The sequence below is a fragment of the Oenanthe melanoleuca genome, chromosome 8 (assembly GCF_029582105.1).
Source record: "Oenanthe melanoleuca isolate GR-GAL-2019-014 chromosome 8, OMel1.0, whole genome shotgun sequence".
Taxonomy (NCBI): Eukaryota; Metazoa; Chordata; class Aves; order Passeriformes; family Muscicapidae; genus Oenanthe; species Oenanthe melanoleuca.
The window spans coordinates 4253464-4278160 of NC_079342.1; the positions used below are offsets into that span (position 1 = coordinate 4253464).

Here is a 24697-nt window from a genome sequence, read left to right on the forward strand (position 1 = left end):
CAGTTTAAGAGACTGTTCAGCCCTCTGTAAAACTGCAAGAGGTATGGACACTTGTGGATTTGGGAGGAAAAAGAAGGCTGGCTCTCTCCCAGGGGAAAGGCTTTGCACATCAAGATGCAGACAGAGAATCTGGTCCTGCTTTAAAGAGGAGGGATACAGTTCTATTTGTAGCAGGGACACTGTGTGAGCAGCTCCCTCTGAAGTCAAAGGATTTTTGCCCTGAGATATCCAAGGGCAGAAACCAGGAGCCAGAATCAGCCCTGGTGCCAGCTGATGGAACAAGCACCCTCCAGCTGTAGAAAAATAGCTCCCAACACCAGGATAAAGCTGGAGCCACTGGAAGTGTCCTTGCAGACACAAACAGATTTATGACCCAAAAATTCAAACAGAAATTATCATTGCAACCACTGCTAATGCCAGGAGACATTCGTTCCCTGCCTATCCACCCTGCCTGGCTCACAGATCCCAGTGGTCCTCCCTAGGACAGTCTATGTGACAGCACTTGGTTTCTGGGGATGCCATGAATTTTCTTACTTCCCTACTGCACACACTGGCCAAGTAAGTCTTGATTTAGCTGCAGTAATCTCTGATGCCTGTTCCCATAGAGAGAACTGTTTATTTTATAGTGTCTCAGATGGATGGTAATAAACTGCCTGCCTCTGCATCAGAACAAGGTCACAGACCCAATTTGCTGCCCAGCAAATGTGTGTAAATCCAATATAAGCTACACAACCAAAAGGGAAAGATTTCACAGCTTGGCCAGCAGCAGCTTCCAGAGCTTTGGAGGAGCCACAGCACATTGGCCTGAGAGGGAAATCCACACACAAGCTGAGCTTGAGGCACCTCTCCTTCCCAGGAAAAGGGTTCTGACTATATGGGGCACTGCAGAACAGTTTTTACCAAACTAGCACAATCCCTCGTGTGGCTGCAGTGTTCTGGATCCAGCACCAACACCCCAAAGACAGTTTTATGGTATCACTGTGTGAGGACTCTGTTTGAACTCCTCTGGTTTAAGCCTTGATTTAAGCTAATGCATAATTCATAATGGGGATGATAACAGATGGCAACTTGTGAAGCCACAGGAACTCAATCAGTTGTGATCACATGACAACACCCTAAATAATTTAAATCACTTCTTGCTGCAAGAGCTGCTCTGCTGGGGCCCTGCTACAGAGATGCTGATGCCACTCTGTGGGAATCATCCTGCAAGGCAGGATCTGTTACCAAATCTCCCTCTTTGCAAAGGGACAAACTGAGGCTCAGATTGAGAGATTCCATGAGCTGGCTCCATGACAGCAGATCCCTGGTGTCCTCCTGCTCCTCTGCCCAGATCCCAAAAAGATATTTGCAAAAGGTACATTCAGACAAAAAGCATTACTTTTAAAAACAGCCTGTCTTCCACAACATGGCTTCTAACTCCAAGAAAACTTCCAGAGAAGTTTATCCTCAGACCAGATGCTCTCACATCAGAATATCTATTTCTTCTTTAACTACAGGAGGAAATTGCCTTTCCAACACATGGCCCAGACCTCAGTGACATGGAGACCCTTCAGTGTCTCTGTGAGAGCCAGGGGACCCTGCCAAACACCTTGGCCACTTCAGGGAGCAGTGTGGGATGCAGGGATGCAGAGGTCTTCTCTTATGAGTTTCAGCACCTTCCTTTTCTTTCCATGGATTTCCAGGTGGCCACATGCACATGAGATCTGGGGCACTGCAGGAAAGTTTTGCTTCCAGTGACTTGAAACTGTTTTCTGAGAAAAAACACTCTTTAGGAAAGAAATGTTCTAGGAACAATCCAGCATGCTCTGGATTACAGAAATGCTTCTACTGTCACAAGGGACAAAGCACCATAAAGAATATAAAACTTTAATGAATTGTTATCATCATCTCAGCATACTTTGAGAAGACACACTGAGTTTGAGCTTTCTCTGGAATTCCAATCAATCATCAGCAGCACAGTCAGTCCTGGCTGAAGCACTGGCTGCTCCCCATAAGCTTAATTAACACAGACTGCTGCCTCCTGCCTCCTGACATATTACTGGGAATAGGGAACACTGCCTACACCACATTCATCCTTAAGCATCACTTGACTGCCAGACCATTTTTACTCTTCATTTCTAATATCACCATCCTTTTTTTTAAACACTGCGTGTATAAAAGCACTCATGAGCTGAAATTCTCCTACAGTAACAGTAGCAGGCTCTTTCTGAAGAGAACATCTCCCAAACAGAAAGGAGACTGACATCTAAAAACACTTCCCAGAGGTGTTTTTGGTCTAAGCACAAGGCATGGAGTTCTTCAGCATGCTGGTTCTCACCAAAGCACAAGTGTGTACCTTCTCTCTGGTGCAATATTAGCATTTGGCAAAGGTGTTTGGAGAAACACCACTACATAAAACAAAGCCCTGTTCATCTAACAAGATGAACCAGATCCTCTGGTGGACTAAAGTCTGAACTAAAGGCAACTATGCCAAGTGACATGAGCAGAGATACAGAATTGTGTTCCCTTTAACCCAGTGTGTTAGCAGTGAAAGACAGAACAGGGGAGGGTAACAACAGTGTCCTCATCTTCAGGCAAAGATGCAAATCAGAAGATACTTCATGCCTTGGGGGATCCTAAAAAAAATAAATATTGTTATCATTTCCAAAATGATAACAATCCCAAAACTTCTCAGACCAAGCAGTTTTACACTCAGAACAAGGCCCTGCAAAATGTGTCTGTGCTGCCTGGAGCAGGGACAATTGTCCATCACTTTGCCAGGTGACTCCAAAGGCCACGAGTAGCTGCAGCTGGGGGCAGCCAGCACTGAGGCAGCTCCCTAGTAAAGTGCCAAGCACAGGCTTAACTGTAGAGACACAAGAGTGGTTTTGTCCATTGAGTTTGGACCTATGGAAGCCCTGCCTTTGTAAGGAGCAAAATCCATTTTTGCCACCGTGAGGGAGCCCAGACAAGGCTCACAGTCCCTCCTGCACTCCCCTCTCCCCAGGGCTGCCTGTATCAGAGCCAGCACAGACAAACTGCCCTTGCTGGGGTGGGATGCTGAGAGAAACCTCCTCCCAGCATGGATGGCTGCCCTCCCTAAGTGACCTTCCCTGAGAGGGGCACTTTAACACAAATTACCCACCTTGCTTCTCTCAGAAGGGAGAGAGCCACAGCACTCACATACCCATCTGCCCAGGCTCCTTAAGGAACGCCTCTTTCCATCTGAAAAAGCAAATCTGACACCTTTTTTTATTATTATTTATTTCAAGCTGGTAAGGACATGTCAGTCTGATTGCACAAACCATCAAAAGCAATGAACCTTATACTTCACGCTTATTACAGGCAATAGAATTATGGGGCTTTTTTTTTTTTTTTAATGGAGAACTGGAGTGATCTGAACCCAGACTGAACTTAATCTCCTAAACAGGCCCATACTCCAGTCTCTACTCGAGTGTTTCCAAACTCCAGGGCAGGTTGTGTCTGGGTTGTGTCTCCTGGTCCTGAGCGTGCCAAGTGCTGCAGCTCCTTGACACACTCAGCAAATTGCTGCCTTGGCTACCAGCCCCTGGGGACAGAGACAGAGCAAGGCACCAGATACTGACCTTGGGCGATAAAAATGGTCCGTGGGGGGTGCAGGGAGCAGCTCCAGAGGAAGCAGAGCCAGAGCAGGAGCGCCAAGGACAGCGCGCTCCGCCGGCGGAGGGATGGAGAGTGCGGGTGATGGAGCTGAGCCCAGCCGCAGAGGAAAAGCGCCCTGCCCCGCTCGGAAGGATCCATAGGCTATCCAAGAGTGGCCTCTGGTGGCAGCAGGACAGCAGCTCCCACTCGGAATGCACTTTCCTTATCTCCCCATCACCTGCGTGACTCATGGCAGTGAATGAACAACCCTCCCTAAATCGTTTTGGTCCTGCCGGCAGCTCTAAGGTCAGGAGATGGGTTTGGTCAAGCTGAGAACTGCAAATCAAATTGTCTGGACTTCCCCGAGCTTGCCTGGGGGCTTGTCCAGGCTGGCACCCACAGCTGGAGCTGCACAAGCCCTTCCACAGAATTCACAGAATTCACAGAATGACTGGGTTGGAAGAGACCTTCAAGGCCATCAAGTCCAACCCACGCCCTAACACCTCAACTAGACCATGACTTTGACTTTACATAGAGTGTGACACACTGTGGGCACAATCCCTGGGGGCTTCCCAGAGCTGCAGGCACACAGGGTGATTTGCAGCCCACATTTGTGTGCAGGGTGAGGGGACCTGACCCCATGAGCAAGGCAGGTAAGAGAGATGAGATATTTCACCGTTTGTTTGTTTGTTTGTTTGTTTGTTTGTTTGTTTGTTTGTTTGTTTGTTTGTTTTTAAATAGCCCTGTGACTCCATGTGAACACAGAGATATCCATCAATCTGTGCAGCCTCAGGACAGTGGCTGTCCTGAGACACCCTGACCCAAGCACTGCCTGTTTCCAGCTCCTACTCCTCCAAGGGTATTTGCTGTGAGTACATGCACTTCCCAGTCACAGAGAGTTTTCTTGCTGATAGTAATTATTTTGATAAAAGACAAAACAGAAGAACACAATCATACTGAAAAACAGCCAACTTTGCCTTCCCCTCACCTCCATCTTTTTCTAACATTAGATTTCAGTAATCTAAAAGAGAGATAGAGAATATTAATGAGGTTCTCCAGGCCATGAAAAAGATTGAATACAATGTCAGGCTCTGCCAGGGCAACATGACCCACACAAAGCAGGAAGAAGAGCATGTAGCAGAAATGAGGAAATGTGGGACCCTTGCATCCCAGTTGTTAGAATACCTGTATGGACCAGTGCAGAGCTCAGCCTGACACTGACTCACAGCACCAGGGACAGGCTCTGAGTGAGCATCACCTCAAAAAGGTAAAGTCAGAGACATCTCTGTCAAACAAGTCTCTGTTCCCAGTTTGCTCCCACATCTCCATTCCATCTGGAAGTACAAATTCTCTGAAAAGTTTATGTCATAATTATGATCTTCCAACATTTACATAAAACTCTTATTTACAAGCAAAACCAGATGAAAGTCTTCCCTTGCATGCTCAAGAATCAGTCTAGCAGATTTCTGTGGTTTCTTACATCACTTTATTGCACACAACGATAAAATCACTCCTAAGCCATTTTTCTCACAGTTGATTTCACACAGTGCTGAAGCTTCACATAAATCTTGCCATGAACTCCTGGAGGGAATGTTGGAATCACCTACCAAGTCAGCACCTCTGCCCGAGTTTATAAATCACAGCACATTCCAGGTTCCTGTAATCTTCCCTTGGCCCAGGGATGCTCAGGAGAGCAGGTTCCTCAGCTCAGATCCACAGCCCATCCCCGGCCAAGGGAGGGCAGTGTGTCCTGCAGATGCAGCCAGCAGCTCTCAAGGAGTCTCATTTCCTGACTACAGCCACATCACTTTAACCTTCTTACAGCGATTAGATGCTGGGATGCATCCCTGCCTGTTGGATATTGAGGTGCAGCCTCAAAGGCAGGTAATTTCCCTCAACTACATAAAATCACAGAATATTCTGAGTTGGAAGACACTCACAAGGATCATCAAATTCCAGCTTCTGGGTTTACTAAAGTTTTACATCAAACTGATATTAACAGAGGAACTTCCTATAAGGTATGAAAGCAATTTTTTTTTCTGGAAATAATATTAATCAGCATCCTTAAGCTGAATGCAAGATATTTCAGAACAAGTTTATGAGGGCAAGAAAAGACAACATCACAAACAAGGAGTCAGGAGGAAGAATCATGTTCCCACTCAGGACAGGCTGAGAAGCTTCCCTGTGATTAGACATCAACAAATCTTCTTGTGGAAAGGTAAAAGACAATCAGATGCACTAACAATCCTGCTACATTAATCTTGCTCTTCAGGAAACTGCATGCTTTAAAAGGTGAGGTCATTTGCAGCTTGCAGGAGAGAAATAATGGAAGCAAATGGCTGTATCTACTTCCAGAAGAATTTTTGAGAAGTACAGACACTAAATCCTGTGTGCCTGTGACTGGAGTGCTCCAGGAAAAGGGCCATTCCCTCCTGCACACCAGGCTGAATCTGCTCCAGAAAGGAAAAGTAGAGGCAAATGAAGACTAATGCTGGATGCAGCCTAGGAGAGAGCTGAGTGCATTTGCTGTGTAGAAAGAGCAGAGAACAGGAGAGGGGGCTGTGCAGCAGGAAAAGTGCTTCTCTCTGCTCTGAAGATGGGAGATCACACTGGAACAGACAGCTAGTGAGGAAACAACATGCTGCTTCTCCATTTCCTCATGTGCCCCCAGAAATCCACCCCATCTATAGGCAATGCTGTGACTCACAAGTGCTGGATTATTTCCAGCTCTGCCACTAACCTCCTTTGCAGAGCTGGACAGATTCTCCCCTCCTGGTGAGGATTACTCTAAATCAGAGCACAAGCTAGAGATGTAGAATCTCTGCACATTTATAAATAGCTCACCTACACATTCCACAGGAGGGCAAATGCCAATAAGCAGCTTTAATGGCAGCCCCTACAATGACAATGGCAGCAGCAAAAGCACTGCCACTTTTCTCCAGCATGTCCTTTCTCCCCACATCCATTATACTAATAGGGACAATTAAAACCTGGGAGAAGCCCCAGGACACTGACAATTAGTGACTGTAGGCCAGGCCTGAAACACAGCCAAGGATCAGTAATTACAGGTCTGTGAAACAGGCTGGGCAAGTCATGAACTGAGCACACAAATGACACCTCAGGTCCTCACCTCATCCTCCCCACAAGCCTGGACCACATCTCACACATTTTCTGCACCATGCTGTGGCCCTCCTCCTGCCCACGCAGCAGGCAGAGCTTTTAACTTGCCAAACAGTTTGGCATAGATCACAGCATGGGGGAGAGGAGAGGTTTCAAGGCACAAACAAAACAAGCCCAGCCTGGCTGGTGGAAGGAGAAGGATTCATCACTGTTAAATCTGGCTGTGGTCAGGACTCCCAGCCTTTGGGACGTGCTGCACATCAGGGCTGTGCCACTTGGCTGGACCCCATGAGCAGAAAAACACAGAGCCACAGCCTTCCCTGTGCATGACCTAGTGCAGCAAACACTTTTGTCTGTCTGTCTGTCTGTCTGTTCTCCACCCCACAGCACAGCCAAGACCCACCCCTCAGTGCAGGGACAAAAGGAGTTGGATCACTGATGTGCAACACATCAGCAGGACCTGGCTGCTCAGAAGGCTCTCAGAGGAATCTGCTTGTTATGCTGGAGTTCCTGCCCCAAATCCTACAAGCTTTCAATCCTACTAGATCATCTGATAAGCACCATGTCCAGCAGAACCAGCTCAGGTGCTGATACTGATTTCTTCCAGCATTACTATTAATTTAGCTGATTTTAAGCAAATGCATTTTAAATTATTGTGTGTCTCTGTCTTTGCCCATTTGCCACTCTAAAAAAAAAAAGAAACAAACTGTAAAACACAGAAAGCTCTTTCAGCCTTCAGCACACAGAGCACCTTTCTTTCCACTGGGGTCTCTAGCTTTGACAGAATCAGCCTCGAATTGAACTGGACCCAGCCTGGCCAGCAAAAGAGGACTTCTGCTGGAAGAAAGGATTCAGGACTGCTCAGGAACATTAGGATTTACAGACTGGTCAGAGCCCACAGCACCAGGTGCTGTAAGGATGAAGTAAACAGCCTCTGCTCCGTAGGTTTTTAAAGGCAGCAGCTAAATGCAGCAGGGAGAAGCAAGGGAATAATTAACCATATAATTATACCACCATGCAATGTCTGATGGAAATTGCCATCTTGAAGCAAACTGATTTCCACCATGATTATTTGTGGGTTGAGGGAAATAAGACTTTTCTTTCACACTTTCAAGAAAAAGCCTGGATGTACTTGTGAGAGCAGCACGCAGGCAGCAGAGATTGCAGCTTTTGGGGAGGGCTGTGCTGGTGGCCCTGCACAGGGCAATGAAGCATTACAAAACAAGAAAGGCTGTTGCTGCAGTTGGGGAACAGATCAAAGGCCGGGAGCACCCCAGGAGTGAAAAGAGCAGCTGATAAGAGGGTACAGGGCTGATACATGGGTGCGACTCAGCCCTGAAGCACCTTGCTGTGCAGATAGCGAGCCGGGAATGAGTCACTGGCAGATCAAATGCCTTGTAAATGGGACAACAGGGCTGTGCGTGCCAGCAGGCAGATGAGGAAGGAGAAATCCAAGGCTTTAGGCTGTCACAGCCTTGAAGAACCCCTTAGTGCTTCTGAAGAATTAAAGCCTCGTGATGGAACCAAAAGTATTCTCGTGCTTCATGCAATCCCACCTGCAGATCCCGAAGCACTGAGGCCTCTCTCTGGCACAGGACAGAGCTGAGTCCCAGTTCCAGCTGCCCTTCAGCCAGCACTTCATAATCTGCACAAAATGTCAGGATCTGCCTGAATGAGGAATGGAGAAATCCTGTGAAAACGCAGCTGAAGCAATGATAATGTTAAAAACATTCAAAAAGGGAAAGAGGTTCTTCCATCACAGCCCCTCTGACTAAATGCCTCCAGATTTTTCGTCAGGATAATGGTTTTCACCTCTCTCACCTCCAAACTCCTGCTGGTGCCAAGCAGCTGCAGTGTTCTAGCACAAAACTCTGGCAGCAGGAACACAACTTTGGGTTTCCAAATCACTGAAGGAACAAGGTGGTATTTTGACCAAGAGGCAGAGGTGCACTTTAACAGCAGGACCAGTCTTTAATATCAACCATTTTTTGGTGCTGATATAAAGCCCTGCACCACAAAGGCCCCTACTGTTGTGGAATGCAGTAAAATAAAAAATAAAAGGCACTAGATCTGTAAAATGGTTTCCATTTGGTAATCCTCTCCCTCAGACTCCTTCCAACCTATTCAGTGTTTCACTAATTAGAGCTTAGAAAAAAAAAAAAAATCCTGCAGCTTCACAGACTTGTTTCTCAAGCTTCAGTGCAGAATTTAAACAATGAGTAACTGAAGAAGCAGGTCTTGCTTTAAAGGTCAGCACCTAATTCAGAAGGAAACTGCAGAGGGCAAGAAGCCAGCAAGGAGTTCCCTGTTCTATCACATTGCACAGGTTTCAGTGCACAGCAGGGAAACGCCAGCTGCTTTTGTTCCTGGATATCAGATACACACCCAGCACCCTCAGAGCACTGCGTGCCACCACAGGCTCTGCCACCACACACACCCTCAGCCAGGCTGAGGGAGCCTGTGAGCTCATCCCACCAGCTGGATTTGCTGTGTTGTTTTCTACCTGCCTAAATACTCTCCGTGCTGTTCCCCATCACAGTCAATGAGTGTTGGCAGTGGTTTTGTGCTCCTGTTCACAGCTTTACTGTAAGAGACTGCAAAGTCTGTAAGTGTTGGGCTGGTATCACAACAGCCAGGACATTCACGGTGCCACTTGTGTGTTAACATCACTGGTTCTGTGACAGCACTGAGGCATCCCTGCCAGGGGACCAGCAGGCAAGGCTGGGACAACTCGAGCACAAAACAAAAGCACCCAAAGCCTACCCTGTACAACTGTGTGGCGCCTCACAGACTTGCTCTGTGCCACAAGAAGTTTCCATTTCAGACTGTTTCACTTCTAAAATGTCACTGCCTGAGCTGTCCCTGCACAAAAGGGGCTCTACAGTCAACTATTACATCAAGTTTCCTCAGCTAACTTGGCTGCAGGAGAGAGTGAGCATCCAAGTGCCTGCCCCGAGTGAGTCTCTCCGGGTGCTGCTGCAGCTTGACACTGAATATCCTGTTTGTATCATTTCTCCCCTTCACCAGCAGCTCAGCCAGAGCCTCTCCAGCATCAGAAATAATTCTGTCCTCCCAGTCCATCTGTAACTGAACTCACACGTCAACACATCATTTATCTAAAGTGACAGTAAAGAACTGTAACCAATATAGGGAGAGAAATGATCTTTTAAAGAAGTGATTTTACCTACAACCACACACATTAAAAATGGATTAGTCATAACTGCAGGTTTTTTTCAGGGCTCTGTTCCAAATCTGACTCTATTGAATGGCTTCACTCTGCACTTCTGCATCTGAGTGCTTTCAGCTTGTTTTAAAGTTCAGCCTTAGCTTTCATTTCCCACAGGCTGCAAAGCTTGTTTCAGGAAGAAGGAACAACCTCCTTGCAGTTGTTTCATTTTCCAGCCCAGAGCTGTGGAGATGTGTTGCAAGACCCACAAGATGGTCTGAGCTGGAAACAAACTCACGCAGTGAAGCAGAGGGGGCAGATCTGCTCAGCCCCTGGAGTCAGCTGTTCTCTCCTTTCAGCCCTGTTTCCCTTAACATACTGTTCCACTCTTTCCACGCTCACATCATGCTGTTTCCATTCAGGGGAAACAGTGTGAAACTTCATTTTTGTATTCAGGAGGCCAGCGGGAACCCAGCAGAAAAACGGTCGTGGTTCAGCTCCCGTTCCCTCTGGATGCTGGAATAACAACAGGGACAGGCTTGCTGGAGGAGGCACAGCAACACCACAAGATCTGTTCACCTTCTTTCCCTTTCAGCCCCACGATGGTTTGTAGCTGCTGCAAACTTGTTGAGGAGCTAATGGTATCCGTCCATCCCCCAAGAGGCTTGTTAGATACCCATCTTAACAGCTGTGTATTGAGCTGAATATTGTAATTATGATTACTGGTGTGCATGAGTCCCAGCTTGAAACCACGGGAAGCTGCCTCTTTGCAAATCATTGCTGACAGCAGGCGAAGCCTTGGCGGCTGCCCCAGCTCAAATCTCCTTTCTGGAGGGACAAAAGCTGTGAAGGCAGCAAAATTCCTACCATAGACAAAGTCTAGGAGTGTATTGCAGGAATCTGTCAGCTGGTGCTTGTGAACAGACTCACACACTTCCTTGTGCTTGCTAAAATCTGCTTTGAGTGAGGCTGCCCAGCTACCTGAGGAGTAAAAGCATCTGTGCATCTACTTTCTTATTTCTCCAGTGCAACTGTACCTTGGAGGGGAGTTATGAAGTTTGTCTCTACACAAACACTTTGAACCCCTCTGCTGAAGTCAACCAAACACAATTCATCAATATCTACATATAAGAAATGTGATTTTCAATAACTCAGGGGGAATTTCACTATATAGTTCCCCAGGCACTTCCTTAAATCCACCTATTACGTTAAGCTATAAATAAACTAGAAACAGGAAACTGGAAGAGACTGGGTGGGACAAGGAATACAAGGAAGGAAGGAAGGAAAGATAAAATCATTCAGAAAACCTAGATTAATTCTTTCCAATACTATACAACTATTTGGTTCTGCAATATCCCAGATTCTCTTTATTTAGATAGTAAAGATATCTTTTGCCCCAACAGGCAGCTACTAAACAGCAAGTGCCTTGCCCATCCAAAATATCAGATTAGGGAGACCTCCATAAACATTTTTTACAAATGTTCCTCTTGTTAGTGTTTGGTATCTTTAGGGGTACAGGGACATTTCTCCCCAGCAAGTTACCTTCTTGCCTCCAGTGGGTGATGAGATTTCCTGCAAGACACCAATTGCTCTGCCATCTCTTTGGTTAATCTAATTTTAGTCTACAAAAAAGCATTTACCCTGCAGTGGAGAGTTCAGTTCATCTGACAGACAGGACAGAAGCCTCTTCTTGAAATCCTGAGATCCAACTATATTAGCATCCTAAACCATTAACATCAGTCAGAAAAAGAATGTTCTCTTGCAAACAAGAGAGGTTGGATTCATCCAGGCTCACACACACCCCTCACTCATGCACAACTGCAAAGGAATATTTTCTAGCTACTGTAGCCCTCATTTTCATACAACTCCTTCTGTGCTTACACAGTGTAGAGTGGTAGAATCCTGTCATTAAATTTTCCCACATTTAGTCATTATTTATAAACAGCAAGTTTTATCTCATGCTAAGCTTTCCTCGGTAATCTATTCCGTTGTACCTCGAACAAAATAGGAGAAAGATATTCTTTTATGCAGAGTAAAATACACATGAAATTGAAGATTTGGTGGCAGCATAATGCACTTTAGGTCCATTCCATAATAATCTCTGGGTATTTATACAACAATCACTACTAGGACAGTACAACAAAGAGGAAAATCAGGGTGGCATTGGTGTTTTCCAAGTACATGGGATTTTGGCTGGAATTTCCCAACAGCTGTAAACAACAAGGAAACTTCCAAGTTCAATAAGGCAGAATCACTTCTTAGTTTGGCTGCAAGTGTATGTTCCACGAGAACAATAGAGTTGTTTCTCTTTGAGGGGAAACACTGTATTCAATGTTTAAACAGCAAAAGAACTGTAAACACAGGACTGGCTTGAAAAGAAATGCATGGAGAAAAGCATAAAAGCATTCTCATTAAAAAGACAAATTATTCAAGCATACCTACTGTAACATTGCTGCAGAAGTCAGTGCAATTCTCCATCACAGTCTATTTTTATTCTTCCTGGCCACAACATGATCAATTCAAAAAGCCAAGTTCAATGTCACTGCATTACCACTTACCAAAACAGTGGCTTCTCTTCCAAAAAGACTTTTTTTTTGTAATACAGAAGTTTCTCATGTCAGATACGCCTCAGGACACACTCAGTAGAAAGCATCTACCTTCCACATGATAAGGCAATCAAATGACTTTTAACTGTGTTAATATCTGACTGGCAATTACACAGGCACAAACTCCAAGTTATGTAAAGGCAGATCTCGGGGATATTTATTCCCTTCCTTCAGTTTATTTCCTTCCCTTTTCTCCTTGCTGCTCCTGGTGCCCCACTGAGAGTCACTCACTGTTCCCTTTTGCTGTTCTCAGACAAGTTTGCTCTGCTTCTCCCTGCAACTTTTCTAGACGTGGCACTGCATGAGAAACATTTGCAAACTGGGACTTCCAGGGTGAATAACTTCTAGAAAAGGATGCACTCATTCCTTCACTGAGCTGGAATGTGTGATCTTCTCCTTCAAGCAGTCTCAAGAGAGGTGCTGTCAGTGAAGTCTGTAAAAAATGCTTTGAGGACCAGCTCCCCTCACTGTCAGTTATGTTGAGTTGCTGTGTCCAAGTGTTATTCTCACCTACTGGTAAAATTCAAATTCCCCCCCAGCTTCTTTCAGGACAACTGGACTACAGAGTATGAGTAATTTAATGGCAAAGCATCCTCTTCTTCCTTTTCACTTGGGATTACAATTAGTTCCTCCATCACTTGTGTAGTTTTCATTGATTAGCTCAGCACAAATTTACAGGAGCACTTCCTTGAAATAATTCTAAAAGCAATAATGACATCTAATAAATTTCTTACTTTTTCCTACAAACTTTTTTTTTGCATTAGTAGGGGAAAATTATGCCAACTGACTTCATCAGGCTGTGAGGATTAAACAATCATTTTTAATACCCTTTAAAAATGAGAAAGTGTCATTTAAATGTTAGTCACATGAGTAAGCAGTGAGTCAATATTCTGCATATTAACTGAATGCATTTGAAGTGCTGGAGTTTTTCTGAAGCCTGCCAAGATTGAGCCACAACAATTTTTTATAGCTGGAGATCAGCCTGAATAAAAGACCTTCCTAAGATCCAGAAGGTGAAGATCAGAGTCATATGCACATTATCTCCATTCCACTGAATGTCAGCTTAGAGAAAAAAAAAATCAGAGAGGATTCAGCAAGATGAAGGAGCTGTGATTACTTTTCAGGAAAGTAAATAAGGAAAATGAGATCACTGGTGCCATACTACAATCTAAAAATTAATCCAAAATCTGCCAGTCCAACAGACTGATCCATCAGTTTGTCTCTTTCAAAGACCAACATCAAGCTCTGGAAGTTCTTGTTGGAGACCTACATGCTGCTTGTGTCCCCTACAATTGCAACTTTCCTTTATGTTGAAAAGGAAATGATGTCTGAGACATCAGACAGGGGTTTCTGGATTCATAACCCCAGAGTCAGTCACTGCTAACACAAAACAGTTTGCCTGAAAACATGAGCCTCCAAAACCAAATGTTTATATGCAGATACCAGCACTGATCTTGACAAATCTTTTATCTGTTTCCTACTTCCTCCTCTTCTCTGGACACAGAAAATGCATTGTTACAATGAGGTAATAAATTTTGGCTGGGAGAGTGCCAGGAGATCCAGATCTGCTGGCTTCTGTGCAGTGCAAGAGTTCACCAAGTGTGTTTAAGAATACATACAACTTTCTCTCTGTTTTGGGCACTAGATTTTTATTTTTTTTTTTCTGATTGTACTCTGCTTCATTGTGGTTTGGGTTGGAGGGCGCCATCCTGGGCTGCCCATCCCCGGCAGGATGGGATCCTGGTGCCAGTCCCTGTCCCAATCCCCATCCCGGCTCCTAATCCCGGACCACATCCTCGTCCCAGTGCCATCCCCAGTCCTGATGCCGGTACCATCGATCGGGTCAGCATCTCTGTTCCCGTTCCCATCCCCATCTCCGTTCCCCTTCCCATCTCTATCCCCATCTTCGTTCCCATTCCTATCCCCATCTCCCTCCCGTTCCCATCCCCATATCCGTTCCCGTTCCCATCCGCGTCCTCGTTCCCATTCCCATCCCTGGCGTTGTTCCCGTTCCCGTTCTCACCCCTGTCCCGGTCCCGGTCCCGATCCTCATCCCGGCTCCGTTCCATTTCTCGGTCCCCATCCGCATCCCTGGCCCTGTTCCCGTTCCCACACCCATCTCCGTTCCCGTTTCCGTTCCCATCTCTGACCCCGTTCCGTTCCCATCCCCATCCTCATCCCCATCCCTATCCCCGGCCTCATTCCCGTTCCCATCCCGGCCCGGTTCCCGTTCCTGGCCCCGTTCCCGTTCCCATCCCATTCCCGTTCCCATCCTCGGTTCTCGGTCCCGTTCTCGTTCCCATCCCGGCTCGGTTCCCGTTCCCGTTCCCGTTCCCATCCAGTTCCCGGTCCCGTTCCCATTCCCATCCAGTTCCCGGTCCCGTTCCCGTTCCCATTCCCATCCCCGGCCTCGTTCCCGTTCCCATCCCGGTCCCGTTCCCGTTCCCATTCCCGTCCCGTTCCCGTTCCCGTTCCCATTCCCATTCCCATCCCCGGCCCCGTTCCCGTTCCCATCCAGTTCCCGTTCCCATTCCCAGTTCCCGTTCCCGTTCCCATCCCGGTTCCCGTTCCCGTTCCCGGTATCCCGGCCCGTTCCCGTTCCCATCCCGGTTCCCGTTCCCGTTCCCATCCAGTTCCCGGTCCCGTTCCCATTCCCATCCCCGGCCCCGTTCCCGTTCCCATCCAGTTCCCGTTCCCATCCGGTTCCCGTTCCCGTTCCCATCCCGGCCCTGTTCCCCGCTCCCCTCACAGCGCCGCCCGCCCTCACGCGCCCCCTCGGCCCCGCCCCCTTCCCACGCCGGTCCATTCATCCCCCTGCCTCCCCCGTCACGTGACGCGGGCCCGGCGGGCGCTCCCCGGCCTGGGCTCCGCCGCCGCCGCTTCCGGGCCGGGGCGGGGGCGGGGCCGGGGCGGGGCCGGGGAGCGCGGGGGGCGGGGCCGGGCCGGGGGCGGGGCAGGGGGCGGGGCGGGGCGGCCGCCGCGGCGGCGGCGGCGGGAGGGGAGCGGCGCTCCCGGCAACATGGCGGCGCGCGGGGCGGGCAGCGCCTGAGCCCGGCGCCTCTCGGTCCGCGGGGGTTTCCCCCCGGCCCCGGCCTCGGCCTCGGCCTCCTCTTCTTCCTCCTCCTCCTCCTCCTTCTCCTCCTCCTCCTCGTGCCCCGCTCCCCGGCGCGGCCATGGAGAGCGAGGAGGAGCAGCACATGACCACGCTGCTCTGCATGGGCTTCTCGGACGCGGCCGCCATCCGCAAGGCCCTGCGCCTGGCCAAGAACGACATCAATGAGGCCGTGGCGCTGCTCACCAACGAGCGGCCCGGCCTCCACTACGGCGGCTACGAGCCCATGGAGAGCGGGCAGGGCCCGCCGGGCGGGCACGGCTCCCCCGCCGGCGGGCAGGGCCCCCGCGGCGGCGACGGGGACGGCGGCGGCGGCGGGGGCGGCTTCGACCCTCCGCCCGCCTACCACGAAGTGGTGGAGACCGAGGTGAGCTGCGGGCGGGAGGTCGCGGGGCGCTGGGAGCCAGAGCAGCCCCTCCGCTGCCGGGGTCGGGGGTCGGCCCGGGCGTGCGGCCGGCGGCAGTGCCCGGGACCTCCGGTCGCTCCCCGGGCCGGGGGCTCCGCATCGCCCCGCGTTCCCTGCCTGCCGTGCGCCCCCGAGCCCGTTCCTGCCACCGCTGCAAGGTGAAGCGCACCCAGGGTTTTCCTTGGCATTCCAGGAATGTGTGGCTACCGTAGGGCTCTGCTTTTCGCTCCCCCTCTTGTGCCTTCTTGCATAATCCCGGTGACTAAGGGCTGTGTATTTTTTTTAACTGTTTGCACAATATGAAGGAAAGCGCAGTGTGGGTATGACTTTAAATGCAGTTTTATTTGGATAAGCTGAGCGTAAGTTCTGAAATAGGAACGCAGTGAGGTCAAATGTTTTTCACAACCGAGCTTAAGCTCATAACTTAGGGCTGTGATGTAAAATAAAACTGAAGTAGATGAAAGTGCTGGAGAATGTCAGCCTTTCCCAGGTTCTCTCCTTCCTTCTTGTTTGCTTTTCTCTCTCTTCTATCATTTTCCAGAACTCTGGACCCTTCAGCCAGCAGATACACTCCTAGTGCTCTCCTTGCTCTCTGGAACAGTCTTGTAGTGCTTTGCTATAAAGCCTTCTCCTCCTCCTCCTCTTTTTTCCCAAAACTTCACAGAGTGCTCATAAGAAAAGAGCTAATTAGTAGTGTCCAGACTCTGGGACTCGTGGGGGTGAGGACAGCAGAAAGCCCCTCTGTGTGATACCAAAGGGCCACCTTGCACAGTCTCTGTCTCAAGAAGTGGTCACCACCAAATGCTTAAACTCATGAATAAAACCAGGGAACCTCGTGTACCCTCCCAGGCTCCAGTGAAGAGTATCCTGAGGGTTTTCTGTGCCAGAAAAGCTCTCCCTCTCTGTGCATGCATGTGTACGTGTCTATAAATACATTCCTGAAGAATCCACGGGCGAATCTGGTGCGTAACTACACTTGCACAGATCATCCGTATCCGTAGCCTGGGCGCACTGACGTCCAGCCCTGCAGAGTAAAGATAGGTGATCCTGCTCGCTGAGTTAACTGGGTTAGATGCTGAGCTCCTCTAAGCTGCTGGTGTGTGCTCCTGGAGTAAGGTGATCCGTGGGATGGCACGTGTGCCGCGCAGAAGCGGAGCCGCTCTTTAGCTTCCCTGACCGAACCAGGGAACTGGTTTCCAGCCTTTCCTGTGAAGGACTGAGAGCGAATGAGAGGTTTTGTTGGCATTTGGGTTGGATGTAGTTATAGCTGGGACAGTCTGCCTTGTCAGTGTGACATTTGAAGAGAAGCTGTCAGTGTAAACTTCAGAGAATCACTTTTTTCCCTGCTCTTGTTCCCACTGTAAATGGCACTTTTGACAACTCTCAGAGGATTCTCTCACCCCCCCCCCCATTATTTCATCCTGTGTTTCTGATCAAATTTACTTAGGCTTTCTAATAGTTTGCTTTGCCACTTACGTTCTTGTTTGCTCTGACTTGTGTTCTTTTTAACCCACAGGAGGGAAGTCAAAGCATTTTTCAGTGTAGGTAGATTACTGCGCAGAGCAGGCATTTCAGAAGGATCAGGGCATCTTGCTATATGAAACTTTATATAAATTCATACCTCAATTTAGTGATTTTGCATATTTGCATATGAGCATCTGTCAACTCCTGCACATGTATGCAAAACAGTACTTCTGTAATAAAAGAGTTACATCTATAAACATCCTGAGATTGGAATTGTTGCCTGTGCATATTTGTCTAACAATTTAATACCTTTTGAAATACATTTTATGAAAGGGGGAAAGTGATATATGATCAGTTCTTGGGGTTTTTAATTCATCAGCTGTAACCTAGCATTAAATTTAATAAGCTACAGCTATTCTTTAAGTGGTTAATCAGTAATTAATCAGCTTAATCAGTAGCTTTCCATTCAGCAGAAGCTTATGGCATATGAAGCTGTACAGAAAGCCAGTGCAGAAGCAACTATATTATTCATTGTAGTCATACACATTATGGTGAAACATATTGTACCCCATGCTGTCTTGTGGTAATTCAGATGTTATTTCTGGTTTTCTTCCTCTCAGTATCATCTCTCTTTCAAACAGCTCTTCGAGTGTGTATTCCTCCTTCTCTGCATAATACCAGTTTTAACTTTTATTCAGTCAGGAGGAAGTGGTGTGTTAGATTTTTGGATTTTATATATCAGTAACAGAAGATAAATCACAGGAGAAGAATTCTTAGAAATTTTCCCCTGAGTAAAATGTTCTAGTCTAACACTCCTTGAACAAAAGTTAGGATTAGATGTAATAATTTAAAAATAACAAGAATGCTTCAGTCATTCTTCAAGACACATTTAATGGGTCTGTACTTTGAATTTACATGCTTTTTTTGGCTGAGCACACTTTAGCATGCATATAAGAATAGGTCTATGAATGATTAAACACTTTACATTTTCTCTAATCAGTAATGAATCCATTATGTTTGCATATGCTTATTTGGTCTCTATTACATAATGTTAAAATCTGTTCAGCATTCATGTGGATCAAAGAAAGGCTTGTCTAGTGGTTTTCTTTGAGAGGAGCACAGCAACCAGATACATATCATACTAGTTAAAACATGTTTTCTTTAGATAAGATTTTAAAAATCAGTGTGAATCCTCTTTCAGTGGTCCACACTGCTGGTCTTCAGGGCTGCCTGAAAGTATTAAAGAAGCCTGAATTTGGAGTCACTGGCCCAGAAGCAAGATAGCTGCAGTTAGCTGGCTCAGTGTATGCCCTGTGCTTTCTTTCTGTAGGAGGCTTGAGGTGAAGATGTGCATAAATTTCAATTTCATGAGGTTAAGGCCAGTGTTTCCCAATTGCTTCAGTTTTAGATCAATAGCTGTGGTGTGCCTCTGGCTTTGATGCTGGCAGCATAACCACCCTTAAATCATTAAAAGGAGAAGGGCAGACAAACTTGGAAATGCAGAGGGGGCTTCAGTTCATTTGTTGCAGTCTTCTTGAAACCGTAGGAAAATTCAACTTGAGGTTTACAGCTGGTTGGAAGTTTTGCCCTTTGTAGCACCAAACCACACTGATAGACTGAGGTCACCTGCTTTTCCAAGAGGTAACTTTGTGTGTTTGACATAACTTCTATGTTTATGTCTGTCAACAGAAGTAAATCTTGCAATTTGGCAAGAATGTGTGGTTTCTGTGTTTATTCCTTAGGCAACATGCAGATTGTCATGGTGTGATTCTGTGCTGAGGGGAGGCGGGTGAAGGATGCTGTGCTCATCTCTTCATCTGACTGACAGATAAGCTGCTTTATGAACTGCTGCTAAATCCTTATAATTTAAGACAAGACTATAAATGAGTGTGATGACAACGTCTGTCAGTGTGTCCATGAATTGCCACAAGTGCCACTATTGCTGGCTTTAAAGAGTTTGAGAAGAATAGGGTGGAAGAGAGGAAGCTAAACAAATGTGGGGATTGTGACCAGAGAACTTGAAATTGTGGGGAAGGGCAGGTAAAAATAATAAAGATATACCAATAGTTTGTATAACCTTCAGTAAAACAATCTTAATTTGCTTTTAAAGCAGCTTCTGAGAGCCATTACTGTGACCTTTCAGCTAAATTGTGATGAACAGATTAGATTACCCCCTGGCTATTCCTGTCCCCTTCAGCATGTGCTCTTTTGATTTATGTTTTTTTAGTTGAACTGGATCAAAAGCTCGTACATGCCAGATTTTACTAGGTAAGGTTTATAATAAAACTTGCCCAAGGTTGCTTTTGAGGTGCTTTTTGACTGCAAGAGAAGGGATTTTGTGGGGGAAAAAAAAAAAAAAAACCCAAAAAAAACCAGGTTGGCGGCTTTAGTGAGTGCCAGTGCCAGGAACATTCTCACTAGTCATGCTGCAGAACTGTGGTGTTCAAACCCTACCTCTCCTCATCATTAAATCTCAGGACTGAAAGCAGTTCTGCCACAGATGTGCTGCGTCACGGTGGGTGTGTAACTTAACCTCTGGTTTAGCTTTTAATGTGTGAAATGAGGATAATGGTGTGTGCTTTATTAGGAGAACCATGGATGTTAGGCTTGTGAAGTTCTTTGATCTTTGAGTGGAAGGAGCTGTATTTATTTAAAGACAAAGAAGGTATTTAGCCTTCAAGCAAATGAGATGGATTTCACGCTACAATTCTGCACATTTAGAGTCAGTCTTCTCTCTTGTAAGTAGTCTTGAGCTTTGCAAAAGTGAGTATTTCTTGCATTCTTGTGTGGAAGTTTAACAGTGTGGCTTGTCTACGAATTGGCCTTGTAAAACAATTAAGCAATCAAATAAAGCTCTGTGGTGGATTCTGGCATTGAGTCCCTGGCTGGATGCCATCAGAATGTCAAGTGGAATTAGTGTTTTAGCACTCTTGGTTTTCAGCATCACTGTTTTCAAAAATGAGTGGCCCTGGTGTGGAACCTCTTTCTATATTCAGATTCCATTATCACTTCCTTGAAAGCATTCAAAAGAAAATACTCTGGGTTTCATTCTTGATATAACACAGACTAATAGAGATTCTTCATGAAGTTAGGGAAGTAAGGGTGATACTGAGAGGTGCAGCTGGTTAATTTTAAATGTAAGCTTTGTTTTGAATAACTCACGAAGTCATTATCATGTAATGTGATCATTAGGGTAATTGCTGGATTGAGAGGAGCACTCTAATTACTGGTTCATTGGTGAAGGTGATGCCTGCAGGGTCAGTGAAGGTGGGAGACAGCTCTGTACAGCCAAATTCTCAGCTGGGCAGGAAGTGTCTCTGGTATAATGTCCTCTGGAAGCATTTTTTGGTCATCTTCCCAGTTTACAGTGCTATTCGGTGGCAGCTGTTTAATAAGGAAGTGAAATACTGAGGAAGAATGAGAATAAAAACAAATTAGCCAGTGTTAGAAGTTAATTCCAGCAAATCATTTGGATTGCTTTTGGATTAAGGAACAGTAGCTCTTTGTATGAGAAGGGCAAAGAGGAAGTGCCTGTTTCTTTTGTAAGCTTTTATTTTGAAAAAAACACGTATTTCTGCTACTGTAGGAATAGCCTTTAATATGTATGTTTCAGGGGCTAAATTAAAAATTAATTTTAAAAGCCAAGGTTCCCAGTGTTTCTTGCCACTTGATCTTCCTGCCACTGCTTTACAACAATTCTGGCTTTTCTGATGCCAGATCAGAATGCCTCTTGAGAGGCATTTAAAGATTTCTTCATATTAGTTAGTCACAATTTTGGAATTATACACTGTAAAAATCAGCTTCTTTGTCAGTTCTGGTTTCTGTTTCACTATACATCAGTAGAACAGAAGTATAGATGAGTGTTTAGCAGCATTGTTGAATTAATTTTCCTTTCCAGAGCCTGACCTTTGGTCACTATAATATTACAGTATCCACTTTATATAGTGGTTCTGCAGCACTCCTCTATTAATTCCTGGTGGTTTGGCAAAGGGATATAGTAGTATTGACTTAATTTGAAGTACTGAAATGTTAAGCATTTGTGATTCATTGTTTTATTGTTTTAAAGCACAATTTTATCTGATATCACACCAAGTTATTCTGAGTTGTTTGGGAACAAGCATGAGGTTTTGTGCTTATGAAAACTCAAGGGTTGGGAGGAATAATGGTGTTGACTCTGAGTCTGGCTGTTTGTAGTTACACTAATGGAGTAAGTTTTTAAATATATCCACAGAAAATAGTGAAAACACATGGAAGATAAGTGTTTTCCTTGGTTCCTTATGAATGGCATTCCTAACAGTGCTTTCCACGACCTCTCCCTCACCTACAACTTATCAGACTTCAAAATCCATTGCCAAAAGTGGTTGTAGTGAATCTCTGTCTCAGATTTCACTGAATACTGTGGTAATAGCAGCATAAAAGGGCAAAGAGTCTCCTTGTATTTTTGAAGTTAAATGGAGGTTTTAATTCCAGTGCTATTTTTACAGAGCCTTGGTTGTTTTGTTTTGCTGTGATGCTCAGGACTGTGTTTATCTTTGAATAAGCAGGCAAGTACATTGGGGAGTATTGCCTGGTAACATCACACCATCACCCTGGAAATCAGGGAGAGACTGCAACCCGTGTTTTCAGAAACTCTGAGTTAATTCTCAGCTTTGCTGAATTTATTTCTATTTTTCAAACTCATACCGTGTTCTTATTCCCAGTCTTACACAGTTCTTGGTTGTGAGAGATGAGGGGGCAGAGGGAAGGTGCAGCCATAGGGGTTTTGTGGTTATAATTTATTATAATCCTTTGCAGCTACTTAGGGTTTAGTCTAAACATGAATCCTTGATGGTGTCCTTGTGCAACTCTCAATTAAGGTCAGTGTATAATTCTTTCATATAAGCATTATGAAATACTATCATTTTTTTCTTGTGACAAGACTGCATTTGTTTGTGTAAAGTAGTCCATAGTAGAAATTTCAAGTGCTTCATTTCTGTGAAAAAATAACAAAACAAAACATCTGTGTATCTCACCAAGAAGCTTATGTTGTCTTAGCAGATCATAAACAACAGAAAACATTCCTATCTGTTGCTACAATTAAAATTTTTGCATCCAAATATGTTTCTCTGGGTGAAAAATCAAGGGTGAGATGCTGTATCTCTTAAGGACTGAAAACAGTTAAAAACTGTGACACTACTTTGCAAGTAAATGTCTTTCAGTAAAACATTCAGGAAATCACGGTGGGTTTTCTTATTGCCAGATAAGAAACATAGTGTGGAAATTCCATATATGACACTGTTTTTTGAGTCTTACTAATAGTGACATATTCACAAGAGGATACCAAGCTTGCTCTTAGCAGTGTGAGTCCAATGGAATGGGCAGCTAAGAAATACTCTCCAATTTTCTTCCCACATTTGCCACTTAACAAGAGCTGAAAGTTCTTTAACTGTCTGGAATACTAGTTTATAAAAAGCAAATAGGTTACAGGTATGAAAATGTGACAGTTTTCTTAAATGTTCAATACCTTGTTATTATTGTTTATGTGTAAGTTCAAGGTGGTAGCTTTGAGTTATTTGAAAGGCTTTGAATTCTTACCTTGTGTTTCTGTTCTAGGTAACAGAATATCCACCTTTTATCAGTTAATTAAAAGAAAAAAAGGTTTGACATCCAGGCTTGAAAGTAAAAGCTGCTTTAATCAATAGTCTGGCAGGTGGAGGGACTGTCAGGTCATGACTTCAGGATTCATAGCTTCTCCCACAAATTGGTGGGCACAGTACATCAGAACAGAGAAATGCTCTGTTTTTATGGGTGTTTGATGTATTTCTCTCACCTTGCCTCCACCTGAGCATTGCAGTGCTCTGCAAACACTTGAGTGGTCCATCAGTGCTGTGGCAGAGGGGAGCATCCCTGCTGACCCATGGCAGCTGGAAAAGCTGCAGTATAGAAAATTGATTTCTTTATGTCTGTGATAAAAACTGAAAGGTGGACCTAAAATTTTTGTCTGCTTGTTCTGGCTTTATGTATTTTTTTCATTACTGCTTTTCAGAGCAGTTAAACTTTGTCCTCTTTGTAGGTACATAGTAACAAGGTTTTGTGGGGTTTTTTTTTAAACAGTGCAATGAAACTTCAAAATCTGTTTTCTTGGCTATTTTGAGAAAATCAAGTACTAGAGAGGCATGAGGTGGAGGTAACTGCTTGGTCTGCTGGTGTCTTAGAAAGTCTGATCCTGTTGCTTCTTGAATAAAATGTGACTTTGTGGTTTTGTTTCCTAAGTTATACTGGATTCAAGAGTGTGAATTTGAATTAACTATGGTGATAATAGATTCTCTTAGTAGCCTCCTATCAAAATCAAATTAACAAATTAAAATTATAATTTGACTGTAATTTCGTTACTAAGGCTGCCAATTAGAATCAAAACAAGTCTTAAACTCCTTGTTATTTTATGTTAAGTGACTGGTATGGGAACTGTCAGTGGCTTTAGTTAAACAGTGCTTGATGAGTTAATTAGCTGAATACTGCATGAATACATTTGGAAGCTTTAAACTGTGACCTTTTGGCAATTCAAGTTAATTAATATTTCACTTTTTTTGCTGATCTTTGTTCTGTGTTATTCATCAATAGAAGGCTTTATGCTACAGATTTAAGCAATGCTTTATTGATCAGATGTTGAACAATTTTTGTTTATTCAGCCTTGCAAGGAAATCTGGGAGGTGCCAGGTCCCCAGAGAGGGAATCTTGAATCAGTGCTTGAGCCTGTTCCTGTGAGGGTATTTCTTCTGGGAGCTTATGTGTGTGTTTAGCCATAACTACATTTTCACACCTTGAAAATAAGCCAGAAGAGCCAAGACTGTTAGAGTGAGGGGATCTTCAGGACAAGATACAGAAAACCACTTTTTGGGAGGCTGACATGGCCTTGTATCCTATTTACTTTCGTATATGCCATAATTTTTCTTCAAAATCTTTTTATTTCCTCCATGGACCTTTGTCAGTAGAGTTTGCAGTGACAGTTCCCAAGCTCCTCAATTACAGAGCATTAATTGTGGATGCATGTTCAGGGCTGTGTGGCATTTGTGAATGTCAGCAGATAAGTGATTTCTCCAGGCTGTGTTGGAGTGTGAGATCTGTGTGCAGATCTCCAGCCAACAAAAATGATGCAAGAACTGGGCTGATGTTTCACCTTGCTGCAGCAGCTGCTGGTAATGAATTCCTCACTTTAAAGAGCACTGCCCAAATTGATTTAAAAA

General features: G+C 45.3%; 1 protein-coding gene across 1 annotated transcript in view; it reads left to right on the top strand.

Moving 5' to 3' along the window:
• Window positions 1-15479: 15479 nt before the first annotated feature.
• Window positions 15480-24697, top strand: part of USP24 (ubiquitin specific peptidase 24) — a 60753-nt gene continuing 51535 nt past the window's right edge. The window contains exon 1 of the mRNA XM_056497429.1: window positions 15480-15971. Within this exon, the coding sequence (XP_056353404.1) occupies window positions 15666-15971 (306 nt within the window). The 5' untranslated portion in view covers window positions 15480-15665. The remainder of the gene's footprint in view (window positions 15972-24697) is intronic.